The sequence below is a fragment of the Pithys albifrons genome, chromosome 13, assembly GCF_047495875.1.
Source record: "Pithys albifrons albifrons isolate INPA30051 chromosome 13, PitAlb_v1, whole genome shotgun sequence".
Classification (NCBI taxonomy): domain Eukaryota; kingdom Metazoa; phylum Chordata; class Aves; order Passeriformes; family Thamnophilidae; genus Pithys; species Pithys albifrons.
This window is the reverse complement of record NC_092470.1, coordinates 11,408,200-11,433,008: the sequence shown is the minus strand read 5'-3', so window position 1 is coordinate 11,433,008 and position 24,809 is coordinate 11,408,200. Positions and strand designations below refer to the sequence as shown.

Below are 24,809 nucleotides of genomic sequence, written 5' to 3'. Positions count from 1 at the left end.
ATACTTTCCTTGGCTCCCGCACTGTTCACTGCCCCCTCAGTCGTGATATGGATGTCTGTGCAAGTTGTAGTCACAGAAGCAGCCTCAGTTACCCATACAAATATACCCCAAAGCCTTTCAATATATATTTTTTTGTTCTGGCACATTTCAGGGACCCAGTTCATTGTCTGGCTCCCCAGAGTTGTGCTGGTAGTCCTGATGGGGGAATTACAAGGTGGATGAGAGGGCTGGGGGTGGCACTTCATTAGCTACATGAGGAACAATAGCTTGCGATTGCATGCTCAGAAAAACAATCACATTGTGAAGTGGCAAGGGAGCTCAGACAAAGGATCATACTGTTTAGTTTTGGATGGAGAAAAACAACAAGCAACCTCCACCCAAGGCCAGTTTACCACACAGGACTCCCCTCCTGCAGGGCCTGTTCCAAGAAGGGGCTCATCCTGCAGCACTGCCCCGACACCCGCCAGAATCTGCTATCAGCCCTTGACCAGAAAGGGAGTGCCTTTCCCCAAAATCTTGCACTTCTGTGAAGGTCTCCAGTCTTCACTTGGGAACTTCCTTCAACCAAGTCAAAAAACAGGATATGTGCTTTGCCTCAGACAGGGGTGTTTTTCTAGAAATGTTTTTGACTTAGGGAACTGGCTGAATGCAGTAAAACAAAATCTTGCCATGGGTACAAACTGGTGCTGAATATGCGGAAATGAAAATCCTAGTACTCAGACCAGCGAGGAGGGGGAGTAAGCCTAAATAACCAGAAAAAATAATAAAGGCAAAATTCTAATTACTCTTAAGTTAGAGCACAGTTATGAAAGGAATTACAGAACAGCAGGGTCTGTGAGGTTTGTTTCTCCCTACATCCTTTCAGGAATGTTCAGAAAGGTGCATGTTACTAAATGGACTTCCAGACACAGCGTAAAACCTTTGACAAGGAGAGAAAGAGAAAAGCGACAAAATGAAAACTTCTGCCTTTTAAAATCTAAAGCCAGAGCATGGCTATGCAGTCCGGGCTCCCAGAGTACCCGAAATCAGCTTCCTGCCTATCACAGATCACATCTGGATTGTAGGGCTTTGGCAGCTTAGTTTGTGCCTCGCGTGACATTTACCCCTTGGACACAGACGCAGGGACGGGAACAGCCCGTCAGGGACCGCAGGGACCGGGGGGACGGGCCGTGGTCCCTCAGCGCGGGCGGCGGCGGGGCTCGAACCCGCGGCGGAGCCGGGGCGGCGCAGGCGCGGTGCCGGCGGGCTCCGCGGGCGCGCAGGGACGCGGATGCCGCGGGGCGGCCCCGGGGGCGCGCAGGGATCGCGGCGCGGGGGGATGTGACGCGCGTGGCGGCGGCGGTGGCGGCGCCCCCCTCGCGCCGGCAGGGAGCGGCCCTGCGCCCGCACCGGCCCTGCGCCGGCGGAGCGCTGCGCGGCGCGGCCCGGCCCGGCCCGGCGCTCCGGCGGGGACAGCGCCCGCCGTGCCCGGCGCGGGGGCGGCACCGCCGTCCGGCAGGTCTGCGCGGGGCCCCGTGGGGCGGTGTAGTGACATGCCCTGACGGGACGAGGCGCGGTCGGGCGCCGCCTGCCAGGGCACAGCTGCGCCAGCCGAGCCGCCCGCGGCGGGGCGGCCGCACACGGCGAGGCCCCCCGGGCGCCGCCGCTGCGATGGCCGGGGCCGGGCTCTGGACCAGCATCAAGTCCCTGCTGCGGAGGGGCGAGGACCCCCTGTTCCTGAACGACTCCAGTGCCTTCGACTTTTCGGACGAGGTGGGGGACGAGGACTTCCCGCGGTTTAACAAGCTGCGCGTAGTGGTGGCGGATGATGGCTCGGAGGCGGCCGCGGAGCCGCCGCTGAACGGGGCAGCGCCGGGGCTGCCGTCCGACGACGAGTCCCTGCTGGAGCGGGACATCGCCCTGCGCAGTGCCCGGGCCGGCCGGCCGGACCCCTGCAGCGGCTGCAGCACCCGGCGGGAGCGCTCCAAGCAGAGGAAGGTGAAGAAGCGGCTGGCGCTCGCTGCCTTCCTCTACCTCCTCTTCATGACGGGGGAGCTCATAGGTGAGTCGGAAGCCCTTTGTGCCATCTCCTCGGCACGGTGCCGCCTCGCAGCCTGTTACACTTCTCCGGCCTTGGCTTTAATATACCATCCTGATACAGGGTGGTATATTGGCTTTAAACATTTATTAAGAGAAACCATCCGCCCTTTAAGAGAGATCGGAGGGATTAGCATCACGTTCGGAGAGTGAGAGGGAGTAAAGTCCGATCTGTATTTCCAGTGAAAAAATTGGCAACTTCTCTTACCTCAGTCTCTCATCAAATATGTTAAACATGCATAAAAAAGCATTCTTTTATATGTCTAATGGCTTTTTATTTCCCCCTCTGAGTTTCTCCTGTAAGTTTGTGTTTTCAACAAAGGAGAAGTGCCATTAACAGTTTCATTCTCAATATTGTTTAGTTACTTCCATAAAATCTAGTTGTGTTTGCAACAGGAGAAGATGGAAATACCGTTTCTAATGTGACATTTGCCATGATAACGAAGTACTAACAGGGAGCTATTTGTCCTTATTCACCGGATGCACAGCCATAGGCGTTGTTACTTAGAATTGAAAAGACATGTCTTGAGTTATCAGCAATCCAGTGAAAAAGCCAGTGTCGTGACAACCTCTGGATGTCCTGCTGTGCTCTGAACTGGCATATGCTCCATCCAGACTAGAAATCACATGGACACAGTCAATTGAAGTAATAGGTATTTTAACACTTCCCATTGCAACAGAAAAGAGTACCAAGTACAATTATTTGTAGGGTGAGTTTTTACCTGAAAATGGGTTCCTGTGTAGGCATTTGGTTGTTGGTGGTCATAAGAATGAACCTTGTGCTCCATTTCAGCTTTTATTGCTCCCTCCTAACAGCTCACAACCAGGTGCTGTGCAGGTGGAGGGGAACCTGTGAACTGTACAGCAGTTTGTACCCAGCAACTGTGCTTTATCCAGCAGACTGTATCAGGATAGGATTGGAATAAAATTAAATGTGAAGGTCCCTGGGATGCATAGATTAGCTGTTAAATGTTATGCCCTTGCCATTGTCTAATAATTTTTGCTAAGTTTAGTATTTCTCTCTTAATCTCTGTTCAGTTACCAGGGTCCATGTCCTGTTAACTCTGTCTTTTGTGTACATCGTGTCATTCAGTGCGAGTGTGTGCTGGGTGGGACTCAGCCTCCTGAACGCCTAAACGGTCTCTTCCACTGTCCCCTCGTTTGGAGTCATAGGGAACATTACACAGTGCCAGTACATTGATGTGTATGTTGAGCCAGGTCTCTCTATAGCAATTAATTGCTTTCAGATTGCTTTAACTTCAACATTCAAGTCTAAATCATAGGTAATCAGATGAATTATTTGCCATAATTCACAAAAAGAAAAAAAATCATAATAATTTTCTGGAAGTGAAGAACAGAGATGCCTCAGGTACAGTAATGTGGGACCAACATCTTCCTCCTTCTAAACTATGCAGATTTGGTCAGTTGTTTGCTCATGTGAAGTGAGCTCATGCTCTTGGATGCTTGTCCTAGGACAGCTGTAAGTTGTGTCTTTAAGACAAAGATGGATAGGAAGCAAAATCATTGCTAGAGGATAAATAATGCAGTTTGTCCTATATCTGTAGGATAAAAAATCCTTAGGAGAAATGTTCTGTTTTTCAGAGAGAGACCAGAATACTGACTCTGCCTGCACCAGTTTTATTTGGGGCCTTATTTCAGGAATGTGGGTTAATGGAAAAGAGTGGTTTTGTCCTTCAGCATATCTCAGTGTGTGGTTAGTCATTGATAACACTGCCACAATGCATCAGCTTATCATGGATAAGGCACTTCGCACCAAACCTGTTGTGGGGATTTGTGTGAATGCCCTGACTTGCGCCCTGCCTCCCTGTTTTTTCTCTGGCTGAGATTTTGGTTCAGCATGAACTCAGGTTAATTTGGTAAGTACTAGTGTTTTATCTTAGACACAGACATCCTTTAATGTGGGAGTGGTGTTATTTGATTATATTCATATCAGTGTTCTGATGTGCACTGAATTTAGTTCATCTGAAGGGTCTCTTACTGAATGGCATGTGTGAGCTGTTGGCAGGTTGATGCTGAAGTCACTGAGTGTCTGTTTGGGGCTTTGGATCTGATTCATGCTGTTGTAGACTTCTCCATAGCTGGTGCAGGGAGAGCTCTAGAAATAATAGGTGTTAAGAGTAATACTCTCTCATTGATCACTGTCACATCTCCCATACAGTCAGGGTGCTGGATTGTCTGTACAAAGCACGAGTGCTGTGGTGAAGGCTTATCCTCCTCAGGTTTGTGTGTGCTGTTGCCACTTAGTATTTTGTTCTTTGGGCACTGAGCCAGACCATAACATGCTCAGGCAGCCCTCTTCCACAGAGAATAAATAGAGGGCTTGGGTATCTGTACTTTCGAGGATCGTGACCTGAATCACTTGTCATAGGGCAAGTAATCAGCAGCAGAAGAGTATATAAAGACAGAGTCCTCAAGTCCTGGGTCAGTGTCCTACCTGTTTAGTTTCTTTCACTCCAGCCCTGTAATGTGTTCTGTCTGTTGGGTTTCAAATTTTGGAACTTTATGAATTGATCTGAAGCTCAGATCTTTGGGAAACTGTTAGATCATGTAGGATGTTTTAACTGACTTCTTTCTATGATCTTTGTCGGATTTGAGTTTCTGAGAAAATGACAGAAGACCCTCTCAGACAATTAATTTGTTCAGTAAAAGTCTTTCTGCTGTCTGTTACCAATGTCAAGATGAAGGAAATCTTATTTCAGCAGCTTTTTTGTGAAATCTTGATTGGCATATTTTTTCCAAAGAGTAGCCAAGCTGGTTACCCCAGCCCATCTCAGTGTTTGTTGTTTAATTTGATGAACAGTCAGGTAACAACTTACACTTTGTGGAAAACATTTTGCATCAAGAAAAGAAAAACATAATAGGAGTCCTAGTTAGCTTTTCTGACAGGGTTTTGATGTTTTCAGCTATGTTTAGAGATTTCTAATTGATCGTCCACGAGAACTGCTGTCCTTCACAGGTCATTGAAAACAGTGGTGAGCCATCAAGCTGTCTATTTGCAAAGGTTATAGATGTATTTTTTTTAAGTTGCCCATTGTGTTTAAACAGTCCCTAGGCAGTACCTTTAACCAAGAGATGAACTTTTAGGAACAGAGAACCTTTGATTTCAGAGTTGCATAAATGTCAATTATGTTTTCTTAACCCACATGTTGCACTCCAATTAACTTCAGTACCTGAATTCCTTCTTTATCATTTTACTATTGAAATAGTATTGACTCACCTTGGACTGGAGTGATTCTCAAAATGAATACATATGAAGTAACATACGTGCTGTAAATTATGATACATGGAACCTGCTGAACTGAGTGTCCCTAGAAGTAAATTATTACATCTTCTCTGTTGACTATAAAGGAGGCTGAGTTGCACTTTTCTAAGTCTTTCTTTTTAATTATGTGAGAACACAAATTAATTCAGAAAGGAAAGGCATTAACTAATTTTACTCAAAAAGGCACTGAATTGCTAAATCTTAAAAACTCATTGGTTTTGATCTGTGATGGCCTTTTGGAGAATTTCAGCCTCAGAAGAATTTGGCTTAGGATGGAGGACAGGAGCTGGTTGAAAAGTAGCTCATTTGATCGTTACCCACAGTACAAGCCACTCTTGGGCAGCAGCTGTGCTGTGTGTTTGGCTGGGGAGGACAGGGTAGCTCTGCCTGCAGGTGTGCACATACCAACACACACACACACACAGGGTCTGAAAAGCAAAGTTGTGAATTTGTCTTTGCTGTTTTATCATGATCTGCCTCTTCACTAAGACAGTTTTAATTGTATATGAAGATTCCTTTATTTGAAATGTTAGTTGGAGCCTCAAGCCTGCCAAATGGCACACCAGCTGCACGCTTTGCTCTCCACAAATTTTCAGGCTGAATGACAATCTCAAGGTAAAACGAGAAGCCAAATCATAGCTGAGCCGACAGTAAAGATGTGATCTTTTCTGAGAAAATGGGCTTACCTTCAAGCATATGGAAGACAACACAGCCAGTTCTTGATTCCCTTTTGGATAAGGGATACTTAAGAGAGAGGTGCATTGTTTAAATCTCTCACCCATCCAATAGCAGCATTAGCAATTGAATTGGAGCAAAGATATTGACCTTTGATCTCAGGTTATTTGTCTCAGCTAAGCTCATAATTACAAGAAAATTATGGTAATAAACTAAGAAGAATACTGTGCAAATGAAAGTCATTGTTTGCAATAGATACTGGCAGAACTTACACGATCCTGCCAGGACAGGAAATAATCAAGGTTAAAAGATAATGTAATAAAAAATAAAAGGAGGCAGGATACATTTCCTTTTCATTGAGTCTTTGGACTTCTGTCCCTGTTCTGTAATGTCAAAATGTTTAACAGAGGTAGTTTAATAGAAGGATCAGTTGAATAAACACACATGTGGTAATATAGAAAGAAAAGATACAAAACTGTTTGAGCCTTATCTTGCAAACATTACTATGCAAGTAGTTTCTGTGAGAATAACAGGAGTGAATCCTTTCTGTGTTACTCTTAATAGAAAGCACACTTGACTGCACTTTTAACCATGGTAGCTTTAAATTACAGCATGGCATTTTGCTTGTAATGGCAACCCTCTCCCCCGACATTTAGTGATGATAAGATGGGCTCTCATGTACTTAATGCACTGTTCTGATAATAACTAACTGTCAGCTGTGCCAAGAGGACATTATCTGAAATAATTAAAAATGTTGTGTGTCCTGACTTTTCCCATTTTGTTTTCAGGTGGATATGTTGCTAACAGTCTAGCAATTATGACAGATGCACTGCACATGTTAACTGACCTTAGTGGTATTATTTTGACCCTGCTTGCTCTCTGGCTGTCTGCAAAATCTCCAACAAAGAGGTTCACTTTTGGATTTCATCGCTTTGGTATGTAGATACTGGATTTTGCTATTGAAGAGTTTTTTAATCAACAAGTGTAAAGATCCCCTATTTCGAGAAGAATGAGTAACTAGAAAGTAGCAACAAACCCAAGAGTTGTTTTAACACCCTGATTCTTAATGTCCTTTCTCTGGCCATTGTGGATATGCTATATAGGTTGTATTGTCACTAAAGGATAGATAAAAACATACCTGGGCCAAAAGTTTGATGGCAGAGTTTCATTCACTGGAAGCAGGATGAGCATCTCCATCTCTGTGGAATTAGGACTTAGCAGAATCAGAGTTAAATTCTGACTGCTTGATTCATTTTCCATCTGAAAGAGGAAGGTTGGGGATTTTGATACATGATGACATATTATGTGTGACTTCCTACGCAGGAATCATGCCCTAAAATGTTTCAAAAGGGTTCAGGAATGAGAACGTGTTCCCAGCAAGAACAAGGTGGCTACAGAGCTGTGTTTCACAGCCAACCATAGTTAATGGGCTGTTGCCTCAGCTCGGGCCCCTGTGCACTTTGTGCTTTGGAACTGAGGCTGCTGAGTAAAAGAGGGACACATCCTTTGTACTCACTGTTGTGCCATTGTTACTGCTGGTGTGACACACCAAGGAGCTTGTTGGTGCAGGAGCTGTGCGTGTCAGTTTGTAGTTGTTCACAACAGATTGTTGCCAGTGCCCAGGATTTACGAAGTCTCGTTGACTTCAGCAGAATTGTGACACTGGAAAAAGGTCCTATTCAATGTGAAAAATGACATTTTAATCTAGAACTAAAAAGTTTTGTAGAACATGTTATTATAGATCTCTGCCCTGCCAGAAGTCACATACATCAGTATTTCTCTTGCATTCCCCAAACCACACAAAGCTGAGGTCAGAATGTCCCATGGTTTGCAATACAGCAAGTTATTTAACCTCTGCCTGGCTTAAGTGTCCATAAAAAGAAGTATAAACAGAATTATGGACTAAGCCTTTGAAGACTATTTTCAGGATTCATTACTTCGTGTTTGGAAATGTAATGATGATAAAGGGTGTTTTCATGTGGTTGCAAATTGGATGTAATAATTCATAATATGCAGCTGCAGTTTTGTAGAAATTTTATCAAAATCTTCAAAGCTTTATTTTTCATGAAATAGATAATTTCTAGTGTCACATCTTCTACCTGTGCCCTATACATGCTATAGCATACATTTTTCAAGGAATTTCAGTCTTGTATAGTCATTCTTTGCAATTCTTATTTTGGCTGCTACAACAGCAGTAGAATTCAACAACTCCATCACTCCTTGTCATTTGTCATCAGTTAGTCACTAATGCATGAATGCATAACTCTGTACACTAGCACAGCTCTTTGGGGCTTTAGCAAGAAAGCATTAGCAATGCCAGCATTTCCCATTACAAACTTTTCTTTCATGAAGTTTTAATTTTGCGATAGGAGCTCCCCTAATACTGAAACCTGACCTTGCAGGTAGGCCCCTGGCATTTGCTCATGCTCTCCAGAAGCATGTTTGTTAGCATTTATACATACTTTAACCCTATTTAAAATCATTTGAGTAGTTTATATGTCTTTGTAACTTTTCTAAAACCAAATAGCTGAATATGCAATGACCTAGCTTAAAACAGGAGTTTATATTACGAAAAGTAAATTTACTTAACGACTAAAATCTTATTCAGCTCTGTAAATTTTCAGTGACTTTTCAGTTAATTTGCAAGCACAAGTCCCTGAGGATTCCTGCCATCTCATTTTCTGTATCTTTTTTTCTTTCCATTTTACTGTCAGGAGAAGTACTGACCAGACTGATCCAGTGGTGGTCCATGGGCAGGATCTGGCCCATAAAATTAGTTTGTACTGCCCACCATCTTCTCTGTAGGAGAAGCTACAGGGAGCAGCTTCTCAGTTCTGCAACAATTACTCCTTTTCTGCTGCCCAGTGCCAGCAGGTGGTCAAAGACTAGAACAGGTTGAGGAGTGTCACCAGCTGGAAATACACAAAACCCACCTGGACACAGCCCTGAGCAATCTGCTGTGCTTGACCCTCCTTTGCTCAGGACTGCACAGTTTCCAGGGGTTCCTCTCTGGCTCAGCCATTGTGCTGAGCAGCAGCAGTGCAGCTCTCTCTGGAGGAGGAGGAGGAGGAGGAAGACCAGAGCCTGGGGCTGGGGGCAGGAGTTTGTGGCTGCAGTAAGGAAGAGGAGGTGGGTAAAAGCCCTGCCAGGGACCCCCAAAGTACCAAAGATGGGGTGGTTCAAAGTTACTACACAGAGAGTTTTTTTAAAATCCCATTTGTGAAATTGATATGCCTGATTTTAGGCACCCAGTCTGAATGCTGTGGCCTGAGGGCCCAGTTTCACACATCAGTGAGTGCTGACAGTAGAACAAAGCAGTTTCTAGGGTATATCCTTGCTGTAACATATTTTTGCAAATGATCTATATGTAAGAAGCTTGTCAGCAAATAATACCAGTTCAACAATAGCTTAAATTTCAAAAGAGAGATGTAAAAACATGACAGAATGTTAAAAATGGATGCAGATTGGGCATATGTCACAGAAAAAGATGTGGAGCATTTGTTTAAAGCTGGGAATATGTGCAAGAACTGTCTCATCGCTGACCTGCTTTACATTAAGTTTTAAGATAATCCATATGTACAGTAGGCATGAAAATGTTCTAATGAACAATGTTTCTGGTACTCATTATCCTTTTTTTCTGTAGAACGATGAATTTTCAAACTCATTCCCATAAACAGTTCTTGGTAAAGACAACAGAACTATTAGTTGTCTAGTCAAATTCTAGAAGGAAGGTAGTACTAGTTTTCATTTATTTGAATTCTCTTTGGATGCATATTGTGTGTGCTCCATCTTCAGTTTTATTCCATTTTCAGTGGTGAAAAGGAAGCTGACAGACTGAGGAATGGGTTAGAAAAGTGAAGACAAAATAATGGAAATTGCAGTCATGTCTGAAAAGGATTATATTCTTGAAGGCAAAAATAGTTCTCTTTCAAGTGTAGACACCTCTTTTTCAGCAAGACACTGAGGAGATTTAAGCATAGATATGGAACCTGGCACTTTTCCATTGCTGCAAGACAATGTTAGTAATGACAGAATCAGCCAGTCCACTGAGACAGTGCACAGTTCACTTCACAAGAAGTGAAAGATCTCAGCACAAATCTGCAATGCTGACATGACAATGACTGTGGAAGAAACTGCAAGGAAAACACTGGTTTCCAGAAAACATGGTTTTAGATTGTAAAAGCACTCTGTGTTATTTCTCTGGTAAATGCTAATGTGCTATATGGCTTCACAAGTTTTTAAAAAAAACATTCTGGAGAACCTTCTTAGCAATGTCTTATTTATTTTTAAGGCTCTTGCCCTGAATAATCTGCCGACTTTGTAAGGAACACTATCACTTGCACAGATATTTGCAGGATTTTCAAGTTGCTCTGTCATGATCCAGGATTATGACAGTTGCCTTTCAGAGCCTGGTAATGCTGGTGCTTGCCCAGGCACCCACACACCACCCAACAGCTGAATGCATTGGTGAGAGTTTCTCTGCCCATAATGATGTTAAAAATTCAGTGTATGGATCAAGTGATTTTGATGATATTAAAATGATAGAGCTGCATGGCTTTTTAATATTCAATAAATAAAAATTAAAACACTTCTGTGTTAGAAATGACATCTTCTGCAGTAACCAAAGTTGGATTATACACTGACAGATTTGAAGTGGAGGGAGAAGTGAGGCAATGCTCATATGAGTGTTCTCTGAGTATGGTATAGCCAAGAGCAGAACCTTGCCCTTACTGAGGAATAAATCAGGGCAACATGTGTGGAACTAGGGGGAAGAACAACCATTAAAATTTCAAGTAAATGAATTCCAACTCTGAGTTCACACAGGAAGGCTGAGGTCCCAGTGATCCATCTGGCAAGTGACAGTAATGAGCATTACGCATAATGATTACAGATTACTCAGGCATGGCTGCAGATTTCCCTGCACTACAATGGAGTGAGCATTAAGGTTTTCCCAGTGCTTTTTGTACAGTCCTGTATTAACTTGCTTATAACTGAGACAGTTGTTGAGTGGGCCAGTGTTTTCTTTGTCACCTATCTTGCTTTTTTTTTTCAGTTACATCAGGGCAATAATTTTCAGAATATGAAGCTATAGAGTAAAACTATGTTATAAAAGGAATCTAGTGACACCTTTGGAAATTGTAGTAAGACCTTTACACTGTAGTGTGGACTTATCCTCCTCAGGTTTATGCGTGCTGTTACCAGCCCAGTGTCATGACTTGGCTACTGAGGCTACTGACCTGTAGCATGTTCAGACCTGTTTACCTCACATCTGAACAGCAGGAACCTTGCAGAGGGCTGGAACCACTTGGCACAGATGTAAAGGCAGTGGAAGGTGCAGGACAGTGAAATACTAGTTTTTATTAACTTTCTCATTTGATCTTTATTTAGATGTATGTTTCCTTTTGAAAGTCTCTGCTAATCAGATGAAATTGGTACACCAAAATGTTGGTCATAATGCTCTTACTTTTGTGAAATGTGAATATTTGGTAAATATTAAATAATGCTAAAACAGCATGTTACACCAATACAGATACTAGCCTTAAGCAGTGCTTTGTAGCTGAAATCTGCAGTAGAAAATGTGTATGTGTACAAAGTTTAGGAGTATCATGCCTGACAAGTTTGTACTGTGTGGTTTATCTTTTATAACTTATTCTCCATCCGAAATACAAAAGGATATAGAAAAGTGATTTCTAAAGCCATCTTAGTACTGTGGCTGCTTGAAATCAGGCTTTCTCTTATTTATAGGTATGTTGGTGATGTTTGAGGTCACCTGTCCTCCTCTCCCCTGGGCAGGGCCTTTGCCTGCAACTTCTTAGGTTGTCTGAAGAGGTCAGATCATCCCCTCTGCAGAAGTTTTCAGAGGAAACATAATTTGAGGGATGTGCTGAGGACAGGGAAGTGTGAAGAAGTTGATTAAAACAAGCTCCATTTATTAATCCTGTTCTACAAGTTTTATCTACTGCACAGTGGATTAGTTTATATTAGGTATAATATGCATAAAATAGTTAAAACAATTAAGGCTCTGTCCACATTTGAATTTGAAAATAGAGATAGATCTGAGACACATGTTTATTATGTGTTTTCCTTTCTTTTTGCAGAAGTACTGTCAGCCATAATTAGTGTATTGCTGATCTATATCCTCATGGCATTCCTGTTGTATGAGGCTGTTCAAAGAACTATCCATATGGACTATGAAATAAATGGTGATATCATGCTGATCACAGCGGCCGTCGGTGTTGCAGTTAACTTGATGTAAGATCTCCCTTCTTTCCATTAGCACTCCTAAATGTATTTCTGAATAAGCTACTAATTCATTCATGGCCTGTAACATTCTCATGGGGTGTAATTTTGCTGGACATCTTAAATTTCTTAAGTAAGACAAGAAACGATACTGAACATTACTTTTTCAACTATTTGGTTTAAAATGAAAGGAAAAAAGCCAACAAAATACTAAGGTAGTAAAGAGCATCCAAAGGAGGGCAACAGAGGTGGTGAAGGGCCTTGAGGGGAAGTGTGTGAGGAGCAGCTGAGTGCACTTGATGTGTTCAGCTGGAGGAGACTGAGGAGAGACCTCATCGCAGTTACAGCTTCCTCATGAGGGGAAGGGAAGGGGGAGACACTGATCTCTGAGGTGACCATTGACAGCATCCAAAAGAATGGCCTGAAGTTGTGTCAGAGGAGGTTTGGGTTGGATGTTCAGAAAGGGTTCTTCCCCCAGAGGGTGGTCAGGCACTGACAAGTTTCCTCTGTGAAGTGATCACAGCACCAAGGCTGACAGAGCTCAGTAAGTGTTTGGATGATACTCTCAAGCACATGGTGTGACATCCTGGGGAGGGTCCTGTGCAGGACCAGGAGCTGGACTTGATGATCCTTGTGGGTCCTTCCCAACCCAGAATGTTCTGTGATTCTGTGAAAACCCACCCACACCCCAAGTCTAAAGCCTGTTTTCTTGAAGCATTTTTCTTCTTTGCTTTCAGAATGGGATTTTTGCTGAATCAGTCTGGCCACCTTCACTCTCACTCCCATTCGCACCCTCACGCTCACGTCCCTCAGCCGCACTCCGCGGGCACCGCACACGGGCACGGCGGCCACGGGCACAGCAGTCTTGCCGTGAGAGCAGCCTTTGTGCACGCCCTGGGGGACCTGGTGCAGAGCATCGGAGTGCTTGTGGCTGCCTACATCATACGCTTTAAGGTGAGGGGTGGCTGGTCTCTGAGGCACGGGGAATTATTTTAACTTCAGCTCTGGTGATTCAATTAAAAAGGGTCCTGTTTTTGTACGTATTAAAACTACCTGTGATATTGTATTATAGGCTTCATAAATGGCATGCAAAATAAGCAAAACATTCTCTATTACATATTTTGTAATTATTCAAACAAAAACCTATATTCATTAAAGTTGGAACTAGAACCAACTGCATTTTCTGAGTCACATTTTTGTAAGTGAGCTTGTTTTCATACATCCTTTTAACACTGTTGAGTTTCCCTTGCAGCCAGAGTACAAGATTGCTGATCCTATATGTACATATGTATTTTCCATACTGGTGGTTTTGACAACAGTTCGAATTCTGCGTGACACTGGAATTATTATTCTGGAAGGTAAGATCTGTGCACAGTCTGCAGTACTTTACATGTCAAATACCAGAGAGCATTGGCACTTTTTTGACATCACAATCAACATCTCTAAGTGGATTGTGCCCTGGAGATATGTTTGTTTTGCTGCTGCTTTAGTGTGTTGGTTCATTGTGGCTGATCTCAATTGCAGCAGTGTTTGGGTGTCTGACCTCTACCAGAACAGCTCAAGTCCTGCCTCTGCTCACACTTTACTACCTGAAGATGATGAAGTGAGATGGTGAAGTGAAATGTACAGCACTGTCTTGTGTGTCTGCAGTGCCTCTCAGTTAAACCAGTGCACCTTTGCCCGGACTCAGTTCTGCATTTTCACTTCAGTTACTTGTAAAGTTAAAGTGGATGTGGATCTATGCAAAGGGAGGAAGAAAGCTTAGGCCAAATGGCTGGACAGGTGGTTCACACCTGTCCTGTCTTCCCCTTTTCCACAATACAAAGTGCCTTTGTGTTACTTGTGTGCTTCTGCTGTTACCATAGGGGAAGCCACAAGTAGAGAGTGGTGTAAAAAGAATAAATAAGCAAAAGGGAAAAAAAAGCAGAACATAGTCTAAAGAATATTATCTCATGTCACATTCTCACATTTCTCTGTAGAGGGAAAGATGCCAGCAACATTCTTTGCTTTACCATAACTTCCATGCCAACTCTTACTACTTGATCTAGTGCTATTATATGACAGTGAAGATCTTAGGGATGGGAGAAAAATCCTAGTATATATAAAGAAACTCCATAAAACTGGAAGATAAGCAGTAAAAAGCTACTATAGAAATAAAACTACTCAGAAACAGAGTTTACTCACTACTTTTGTATTAGCTTTTGACCCATGTTGATAATCTAAAATTTTGATTTTGCCCTCTGAGCAGACCAAGGGTGGTGGTGGGAAGCTACAGAGGTGCTGTAGGTGCTGCAAATACCAAAAGGACTTGATCAGAGCAATCAGTGAGTCACAAAGATGACACTGTAAGACAAAGTCCTGAGTTACCTGCTGCAGATGGATCACTGTGAACATGTGAAAGTCGTACCAGTTACTTGAAGAGAAGTTTCAGGAGACAGGCCCTGGCAGGTTTTTTCCATATCTGACCATGGAGTCTGGTCTAAGCAGTTACTGGGGGTCAGAAGCTGCAGTAAAGTTATCTACACAAGTACATCATTCCAAGGGATCCAGTGCTGGCTGTTGCCAGAGATTCTAGGCAGGACAAATTAGATTTGAGACAACACTACAATTCCTGTATCCATACAGGCCAATTGCCATATGATTTTCTGTTAATAACATGGAAGTTACTTATCACTTCCAACAGCACACACTCTTAATTTTTTTAACATTGAGATCTGTCATGATGTTTGAAAGGCCCTGAGAGTTTGTAGAAGACAGAATTAACTTTATCTCATGTTTGGTATCACAGGAGTTCCAAGGCATTTAAACTTGGACCGCATTAAGGAAGACTTGATGAAAATTGAAGATGTTTATTCTATAGAAGATTTAAATGTTTGGTCTCTCACTGCAGGAAAAACAACTGCCATAGTCCACTTGCAACTAGGTAAGCTGCTGTATGGCATAATTCTAAATTAAATGTAAGTGTAGGGAAAACTGCATTACTGTCTCTTCATACTGTTATTTATTGGAACCAAGAAATACCATTCTCAGGTTTCCTCATTTCTCCCAGTGAGGAATAGAACATCTTTGTCCAGAAAGACATGGTGTAAATGAAAATTGTGCAAATAAAACATATTCATAACAAAACATCCAATACAGATCCTTTGGGTAGGGAGACAACACACAATTTTTCCTCAAAAGTTCCCTCACTTGTCTAGGAAAAGGAAGGGTGAAGTTCTTAGGTAGAACAATGTGACATATGAAAAATAAATGTTTTGCCAAAACATGTGCTGATTTAGACATCTAACTATACCTTGAATACTAATTCTTGGTAAGAAAGCTCATATTTTTTTGGGGATGGTGTCTAACACACATGGTTTTATCAAGAGGTGAATCTAGTTAGAGAATATAGACCTAGACATATAAAATAACACAGAGAGAGTACATAGTGACCACAGAACAACATTAAATTAATAAATGAGTGTGAACAAAGATTATTGTAGTTGGTAACACTGTGGAATATTTGAGAACAGATGGATTGTCCAGGTTTACTAGATGTTGAATTTATTATTTTCTTAATTTTCCAGTTCCTGGTAGTTCATCTAAATGGGAGGATGTTCAGGCCAAGGCCCAACACCTGCTGCTGAACACATTTGGAATGTACAAGTGCTCTGTCCAGCTCCAGAGTTACAAACAGGAAATCAGCAAAACCTGCGCAAGTTGTCAGAGTTCCAGTGCCTAATTTCATATGTTTTGGGAACTGCTGCCTTATTCTTTACCTTGTAGTCAAAGACTGAGAGCAATAAATGCAAAATGAAACTTCTCAAACAGTAACCATGACTATGTGGATTTGTACCATGTGACATGCAGAGGGAGAGCTGGTGCTGAAAAAAGTGCAGTGGTTGCCCTACAGAACATGTATTTTACTCTCTCCCCCTTGTACTGATTTTTTCAATTTATTATGATTTTGAGACAAAGCTGTTTTCAGATTATTGTTTACAAACTGCATTGTGGCTCTGCAGATACCTCACAAATTACAGTCCAATATTGTCCTTTAATGATTATGTACCACAAAGTACCTGCACTCCAAAGCATCAAGATTCAGTATTTCAGACAGAAGTCTCTGAGGCTGACCATGCCAGGGTTGCACAATATGTCATGATCCCCAAATTCATTATTCAGTATTTTTGCAATAGTAATTTTCATACAGTATCTTAAACTGTAATGCATACAGTGGTAGTTGGATTGTTGTGGAAACTGTCTCTCTGGACACACTGCAAAATACAGAATTTACTGTATCCACACCAGAAAGTTAGCTTTAATCTGGGCATTCAGAGATCCAGACAGGAAGATCCTTGCCCAGACTTGTGGTATTTAACCAGAGACCCAACACTGGACCCAAAGTGTTTTAAGTTACCAGTTATCTTAATGTATTTTAGAATAGGGTTTATGCATTAGAAACAGGTTATTTATTTTACAAAGTTTTGACTTGTAAAATGAATTTATTACAAATTGTCTTGAATGTCTAAACCATCATTTGATTCACATTAAAAGGCCAGTTGATTAGCATGCGTTCTAGTTGGAATTAATAAATGTCCTGTAATTGATAATTTTTCCATGATTGTTTTGTTTTAAAAGAGAATCAAATGATAGAAACGACGCTTGATGTGGAGATGCTCTCAAATGCAATCTGCAGACATGCCCAATATGTGCATCCAACAGGAGAGTGGGGAGCAGCTTTAGAGATGCCCTGTTCCATCAGCCATAGATCCCCAACCCTTCCATCTTTGCTTTGAGCACAGCTTGGCAGTATCCCGACAGGAATGCCACTGCAGTAGCAGTTCCCACTTAGCTTGCAAGTAAAGCAACAGTAACCTAATGATGTTGGATAACAATATCATAACAATCTACAGTGGCAGAAAGGCCTTTTTGTATTTATAGAGTTGAGGCATCTGAAAGGACTGTTTATTCATCTGGCCACCTGAGAGTCCCCAAAACAGAGTTGTTTGGCCTCATTGTGGGACCCCTGTGCTTTGAATGTACACAAGATATAAATCTTGACACTAAGCTGGCATACACCTCCAAGCTCCAACTTACTCCTCCTGCTTGTGATGTCATTGGCATTGAAGAAGTTAAGGGCAGCAAGAACATGACCTGCAAAGTTCAGAAGATGGGAAGAACTTGGCTTCAAATATTTTTCACTTATTCTGTACTTTGACCTTTATGCAGAACTTCCACTGATGTCAGAAGTAGTTCTCTGGATCAGAAAGGAAAATTTTTGCCCAGTTACGATTTTGTGATACTCAGCTGTGAATACTTGAACTGTTGTCTGTTTTGAAACTTGGCTAAAGTTTCATGTATTCATCAGGCTGATTTGTACCTGCAATTGGTGGTAACAATCCTGCCTTCTTTTCTCGTCTTTTTGGAGGTAGGGGTCACATGATGAATTTTATTGGTGAAAACTGACAGCACATTGTGAATTTGGACAAAGTGCACATAACACTGGATTGTGTTTGTATCTTCTGGCAAGAAATGGGAACACTGGAGTCCAGCACGGGAGCACAGGCAGCTCAGAGGCAAGGCAGCACTGTGCTCAGCAGGGTGATGCTGCAATACAAACACTGCATTAATTAAGCCATATCACAATTCATGAAAAATGTGCATCCCATCCTTACAAACGTACTGGGGAAAAAATCCAAACCACAAACAACAGGTATTTTGCACATACTAATACTTAAAGGCATTTTAATTAAATTGGGGTTTACAGTTGATGTAATTAGATGTTGAAGTACAGTAGACATGTATTGTATTTGCAGTTTTTTGATAATTTACTACACATTGGTTTAATTGAAGAAAAAAGCAAAGTGTGTTGCTTTGTTGTGGGTTTTATTAAATCAGTTATTAAACTTCACATTGTCTTATAAAATATTTATATTTCTCTCTCTTGTCATCTTTGAATTCTTACAGCAATCTTTGATTCTTACAGCAGCTGCTTTTTGAAATGTCTGAACACTCAACTCAGTTTGGAGATGCTATATATAGAATGAATTAAGTCTCCCTCTGTAGTCAGAACAGTTTAAATCTTCTTACTTCTCATGCAATAATTACACTTTAGAAAACATAAGTTGATAAAGGATGGTGAAGGATCACCATAAAGAAACTGGCAAAACATTCTTGAAACCCCACATACACACTTGAGGGGCCCTTGTTACCGAGGGCTGTAGACTGGAAAGTCAGAGAAAAGGCGACGAGATGAAATGAGAATAAAGAATAAAAGAATCAGTGACTTCTTGTAGATACTGCAAGATCATTTTAAGTATCAGCTTAGAGGAAATTAATATATGTAAGTTCCGCTATCTTTCCAAGCAGCTGTCCAGCTCATCCAAATTATTTCATACTGCTAAGATAATTTACACACTCTTACACTATTTTCCTTCTACCAAATCCTCTTCTTGAAATGAAAATGCACGTACTTGACAAGACTTCTGTCTAACCAAGAGACTTGAGCAGGTTTCCACAACTGATCTCCCTGCTTTCCAGAGCTGTCTGCAGTGCGCTTGCTGACTGAACAGATGACATCCAGTGAAAATTCTGTCGCCTCTCAAAGTCTACTTTGGGAGGGTTTTCCTTCCTAAACCTCAGATTCTCACCCATCCTTTTCTGAAGTACAGATACAGTTTTGATGACGACCTACTCATATGAGTCAATACAGCATTTTCATATGGAGTAGACTGCAAACCCTCACATCCCACTCCTCTTTTCTGAAGTGTTCTTGTCCTAAGAAGAAAATTAACAGAAACATATTTTCTTTCTGAATGTTTTCCTTGCTTAATGCTGTGGTTTGTTTTTTTAATTGTGTTGACATTTAGTCTTTTCATTACCAGCATAATTTCTTTCTACACCAGCAGAATTACCATTTAAAATGTCATACCTCAATCTGGTCTTCAATTATTTTACTACTGTACATATCTGCTATTTCTTGCAGAATCACTCCCAGCTGGGAGAATGACTAAGAAAAGCAGTAGGCTGGCATTTAAAAGTAATTTTTCTGACATAAACCCAAAAAGCCCCAAAGACACCCATGAGTGGCAAGTCTTTTGTTCAGATATTTTGGCAGAAATTCTCATGAGGACCCTGCACTGATGCTGCACAGAGCAGGGCTGTTTATAATATTTCTCTCTACAGATACTACAAGAGTATAATAAATGCAGGAGGTTGTTGGGTAATTAGGCATGATCCACACTGCAGCAGCTTCCTGGACTCCAATCAAATAGTCCATTGCTGGAGAAGTTCCCTTGGGATTTCAAAGGAAGGGGCCAATCCACTGTAAATACCCAGCTCATTTCCCTCTATCCCCGCACAATGGCATCACTAAGGTCTGCTTTTCTTGCTGGTTGCTCCAAGCACATCCCATTGTTACAGGGGTTGGCACACCCAGCTCAAGTGCACTTTGCATTGTGCCTCAGCTCTCAGCTTCCCTCACTCTGTGTTCTGGCAATGTCCTGCCCTCTGCAGTTTCACTAACAGTGTCCAGCTCTCACCCTGTGCACCTGCTGCTTACGAGGTCCCCAGGAGCTTCTCACACAGCAGCAGGTGTGAAACACCCCACAGCTTGCAAGGCCTGTGCAGTCCAAACACAGCCTTGTCCTTGCCCAAAGTCCATTTCCACTTTGATCAACAGATGCAACCCCCCCCTTCTAGCCAGTAAGTATCTAATTCACAGGAAAGATCTAATCTGAAAGCCGCTACGTTCCCTTTCTACTGTAAAAAAACGATAAATATCCTCCACTTTCCCCACCCTGAATCCCTTTTGCAGCTTCACCTGTTCCTCCCCTCTGTAACAAACCATGCTGGGCACTAACTGAGTCTCTGAACTCTGGAGCTGGCAAATCCCCTTCTGTTCTACTCTCCTCATTCCATTTTCCACAGCTGGATGCCCTAGGAAGGACTGTACATGCTCTTTTGTTCTGTGAAATACAGGACACAGCTTTGGAAGCGACTGGAATGGATATGGATTCTTTCCATTTACTGGTATCCAGCTACTACAGCAACCTGTTCTTATAGCACACATGTACCTGCCCTCTGTGTGTGCAGCTGTAAAGTGGTGATATCCAAATCCATATTTTTTCATCTCTATTTTCCTTTTCTCCATTGTGTTCTGCTTTCTTTCTCTCTCAGTATCACAGTTTGAAAGCCACCAGTGCTAAACATACAGCATGAAATAACTGCTTTTATTACAACTATGAAGCATTTACACTTTAATGGTACCAACTTATGAAGGAAAAAAAGCCTCTTCATATGAAAAGATGGCTGCTTTATGATTTCCTTACTACTATACATGGTGAAAAGATAAGCTGTTTTTCCAGGACTGTGACTAGCCAGTACATGAGAGTACATGAAACTACTTAATTGTGTCTGCCCACAGTGAGTTTTGCAGTAAACTGATACATCCAGGGATTTTTAGTTCAGCTGATGAATAACTAAAAGCACCCAGGTGGCAAGCAGACAAAAAATTTGCTTTTGCCAGAGGTGCATTATGAATACTGAAGTTCCTTCAATCTTCCTATTTCTTTTTCCCAAAATGTGCACAAAAAAATTATCTAATAAATATCTAAATAGACTGATGACATGTAAACTTCAAAAAACAGTTATTAAAGTCTAAATGGCCTTTTAAATTCAAATAGAGTTTTTGAGAAAAACACGGTTAAGACACATTTTCATAGTTAAGGTAATGCTGCATATGTGAGCGCGGCATGCAATTACTGTTGATTTTTTATGGATTTCACATGTTACTTTTTCCAAGCCCACTGTGAGAACAAATCTGGCACACCTGGACCGACAAAGGCTCCCCTCGCCTGGCTCCTTCCAGGCCATTCCCGAATTTACCAGACGATGGCGCGCTGGTCCCGGCGTTCACAGACAGAATTGTGTAGTGAGGAGGAACCTTTTTCATGGCAATGGAATATATTTTGTCACGCATTTTAGAAATGTCTAAAGAAAAAAAAAGCAGCAAAGAAGGAAAGTCGCATTTTTCTCTTTTTAAATTCATTTTTTCCGAAGGATAACAGAGGGGATTTAACTTTATCATGGATGCAATAAGAAAAAGCACAAATCCCTCGCCGATCGGCTAATCAGTTACTGGGAGGAAGTTCATGGTATTTCTTCAAGGCACATACAGGTGAATACCTCGGAACACACGCTCAAATGCTTCTCTCTCGTTCCAAACATGTAACAAAGAAATTGTATGAGGGAAATTAGTTGTGGCTACAAGTATCTGAAATGCACTTAGAACAATTTATATTAATTAATGTAAACAGCCTAAGTGATTGTGCAAGCGTTTTATTTCTATGACAATAAGCATTTCTTCTCTGGAGTGCTGAATTCATATTTCCAGGACAACATACACTTCCACTTACAACATCCTTGACTGTGCCTTTGTGTAAAGAATTGTTTGACACTTTCCATCAAAAATATACACTGAGGGAAACAGTTTTATTTCAAAATAGGCAGGCACAATTATGAATGTGGAACACTGTTGTATTTACATGCTGCAGCTGAAAGTACAATGTTGTCTTTTGATCTAGTGGAACAGGCTGGAGAGAGAGAAAACAGCAGTGACAGAGGCTGATGAACTCAGAACCACAACTTCCTTCCAGTAAAGTCTTCTTTCGTTTCTTCAAGCTATTAGGCAATTCTGTATTTTCTAAGCCTTTGCAGAAGACACACACCTTAAACTGGAAACAGAAATTGCCCAACCAGTTACACACTGGTTTCTTGCTGCTTAGATACTTGCTTTAAATAGAAGCCAAATGGAACAAGTGAGGATGGTTCTCAGGTAGCCTGGACGCCTCTACTTGCCACAGAGCAAAGTTCAAAACATAATAGAAAATTCGAAGGAAAGTAACTCTCTGCTTATCAAAAGTTAAAAGTCCATGGGCAGTAGCTGTAAATGGAGATACGTTCTGTGTGTGCTCACTTGTGGATATCTCATCACATCAGATCCATTACCTGTCTCTGTAAAGCAGCAACTGTCTTCCACGTTCAGAATATTGTTCTCCCACACTCAGACATACTACATTTGAGGCTACTCTGGAGGGAGGATCAAGGGAAGAGGTTCTCCCTAATTTTAGCTGTGAGAGCTAGGAAGAAGCAGCTCATGGAGAAGGAGTAACAGCAGAAATGAATCCTACTAACAGGCCAGCACCTGCTGTGGCTAAGTAGGGGTATTCATTCTGCAGGGTTGTTGGCTTGGCTGTGTTTTTTTCCTTTTTTAAGAGTTCCTACTTTGTTGATGATACAAGGTGTGTTTGTGTACAAAAGAGGGAGGAGGGAAGAAAACAGATAAAGCCAGATCATGTGGGTACTGCAGACAGCAACTGGAACACATCAGACTCCATTTGTAATGGAACATACTACTATTGCTGCACCAAACTGGGGATCAGAAATGAAGTCAATACCAATTTCTTTTATAGACTGTAACATTAATTGATCTGTTGTGCAGTTCAGCCAGAACGTCTGATAGTTTTACAGTCATTTTTCTCTTAAACAAGGTATGTTTTACCTGTCTAGCCTACACCACACACATTCATTACTGATGCTAAGGATGAAAAACAAAAGGATAAAAGGATTGGAGCATTGCCCCCATCTCTGTTCTTTGTTGGGTTGCCATACTTTCTTTTATCTGTTTAGTGAAGAAGAAAAAACCCAATAGGTAAAGAAGTTCTATGAGCTTTTGCTTTTTTGAAATTGATTGCACATTGCTTCAACAAATGCTCATGTGTAGCTACAGCAAAACCTCTGTGCTGTAGCATTTCTTATTGAGGAATGCAAGTTACACCTGTGGCATGGCCAACCAGACAACTGTGAGGATTTCTAAAAACAGACAAGAAGGTCACCACACTTTGGTCCTTTATTGAGAGGACCCATCTATGACTTTGGTGGTAATTCATTTACCATGGAGGGTGTACAGCTCTGCCCCTTACGCCTATCAAGAAGTGATGCACTTAACAAGTATCCTCAAACACAAACTTACACTGAGCAAAAGCTTCCTCTTTGAGCTCTCACACACACAGGACCTTTAGCAGAGACGTGCCCAATTCTTAAATGCCTTTTTTTCCTTAAGAAGAGAGAGGATTTTTAAAAAACACATACTTGTGTACATATACACAAACACTACAATTTTCCTGTATTAATTCCAGGCCTCCCTGAAATCAGTATAAACACATTCTCATAACTTCAAACTAATTTTCATTTTCATCTACTTTGTACAACATGCTACTGTAGAACTGAAATTATGTCTAAGAGTTTGGCAATGAGAGAATGACCAGAACTGCAAGTCACTGTGACTAGGATTGTGCTGTGGATTTCTGCATTTGTTTTTCTGAGCATAGCATGTTTCATTCAAAGCATTTCACAAGAGGAAAAGTAAACACAGTAGTGGCAGCATAATGTGGACATATCATTTAATAGTGCTCACAGTCATTAAAAAAGTATTCAGCCTTTACTGGATTATAAAAGAAGTCACAGCAGGCTGGAGAGAGACTTCATGAAATTAAATTTTCTTAACAGCTTTAATAAAAAGCACCTTTCCTTTTGTTTTAATGTAGTGAATCAGTAATTTATTACCAGCAGATGACTTTGCTTTTCTTTGTGCACTGATAAGATTTTTCTGTTACTACCAGGGATTACAACTAATCAGGATTTTCTGCCTTTACTTCCTTGTTTGTGCAGCAGCAGCATCAAGTAAAGGATGGTGTTCATTAGTTACCTGCCTACTGGAAATACATTTAATTCAATTAAAGAAGTGACACACAACAGGAAATCAAGAATATGAAAGTTTTTCTAAAGTTGAAAGGTTAAACACATTTATTTTCACATAAGCTTTTCTAACTTGTGTGGCTTTTTGATCACTCAGCTAAAACAGCACTTTGCAATTAAAAATTCCCATACTGTACAATACTAAAAAAGGAAGAGAAAGAGCTTTACACAAACAAAATCGTGCTGTTAACAACCTGTGTAACCATCCAGTGGGGGGATAAGGTGAGTGTCCCTCACTTACACCTCACACCACGCAGCAGTACTTTCTGAGGACGAAACACAGTTCTTTGTGAAAGGCCCTTGACCTGCAGTCACCACCAGTCCATCTTTCATGTACCAGAACAGGCTGGTGTCATGACAGATACCACACAAATGAGTAAAATGATAGAAAGTGGCTTGAAAACCAAAGAGTGCCAGAGAAGAGCAGTAACCATGAAGTGGGATGGAGGCAGCTCTGCCTTGTGACTGTGTGATTCAATGTGTGTTCCTTCAGGCAACGCTGACGGGTTTGCTACAATGCTCTGGTCCCCACAGGCTATTTTTGGTGCTGTATCCTAATGACTTATCCTCCAGAGTCTGAAGCTTTTCAGTTTACCATCAGCAGCAATGTCTGTGCAGAATTCCCACTCCCTTCAGCAAGGAATTCTGCTTTAAAAATCAATTGCTGTGATAAAAGTCCCAAGGTCAAGCCCAGCTCATGTCCCTGCTTCAGCAACACTTGGGGTCACACTTCACACAG

General features: G+C 41.6%; 1 protein-coding gene across 1 annotated transcript; it reads left to right on the top strand.

Annotated features, from left to right (window-relative positions):
* The first annotated feature begins 1,220 nt into the window (after positions 1-1,220).
* SLC30A4 (solute carrier family 30 member 4) lies at positions 1,221-18,164 on the top strand. Its single transcript, XM_071568566.1, has 7 exons — positions 1,221-2,041; positions 6,823-6,969; positions 12,133-12,286; positions 13,012-13,228; positions 13,527-13,632; positions 15,063-15,197; positions 15,841-18,164. Exons 1-7 carry the CDS (start codon positions 1,651-1,653, stop codon positions 15,993-15,995), a joined length of 1,305 nt encoding a protein of 434 aa, XP_071424667.1. The 5' UTR covers positions 1,221-1,650; the 3' UTR covers positions 15,996-18,164.
* Positions 18,165-24,809: the final 6,645 nt, after the last annotated feature.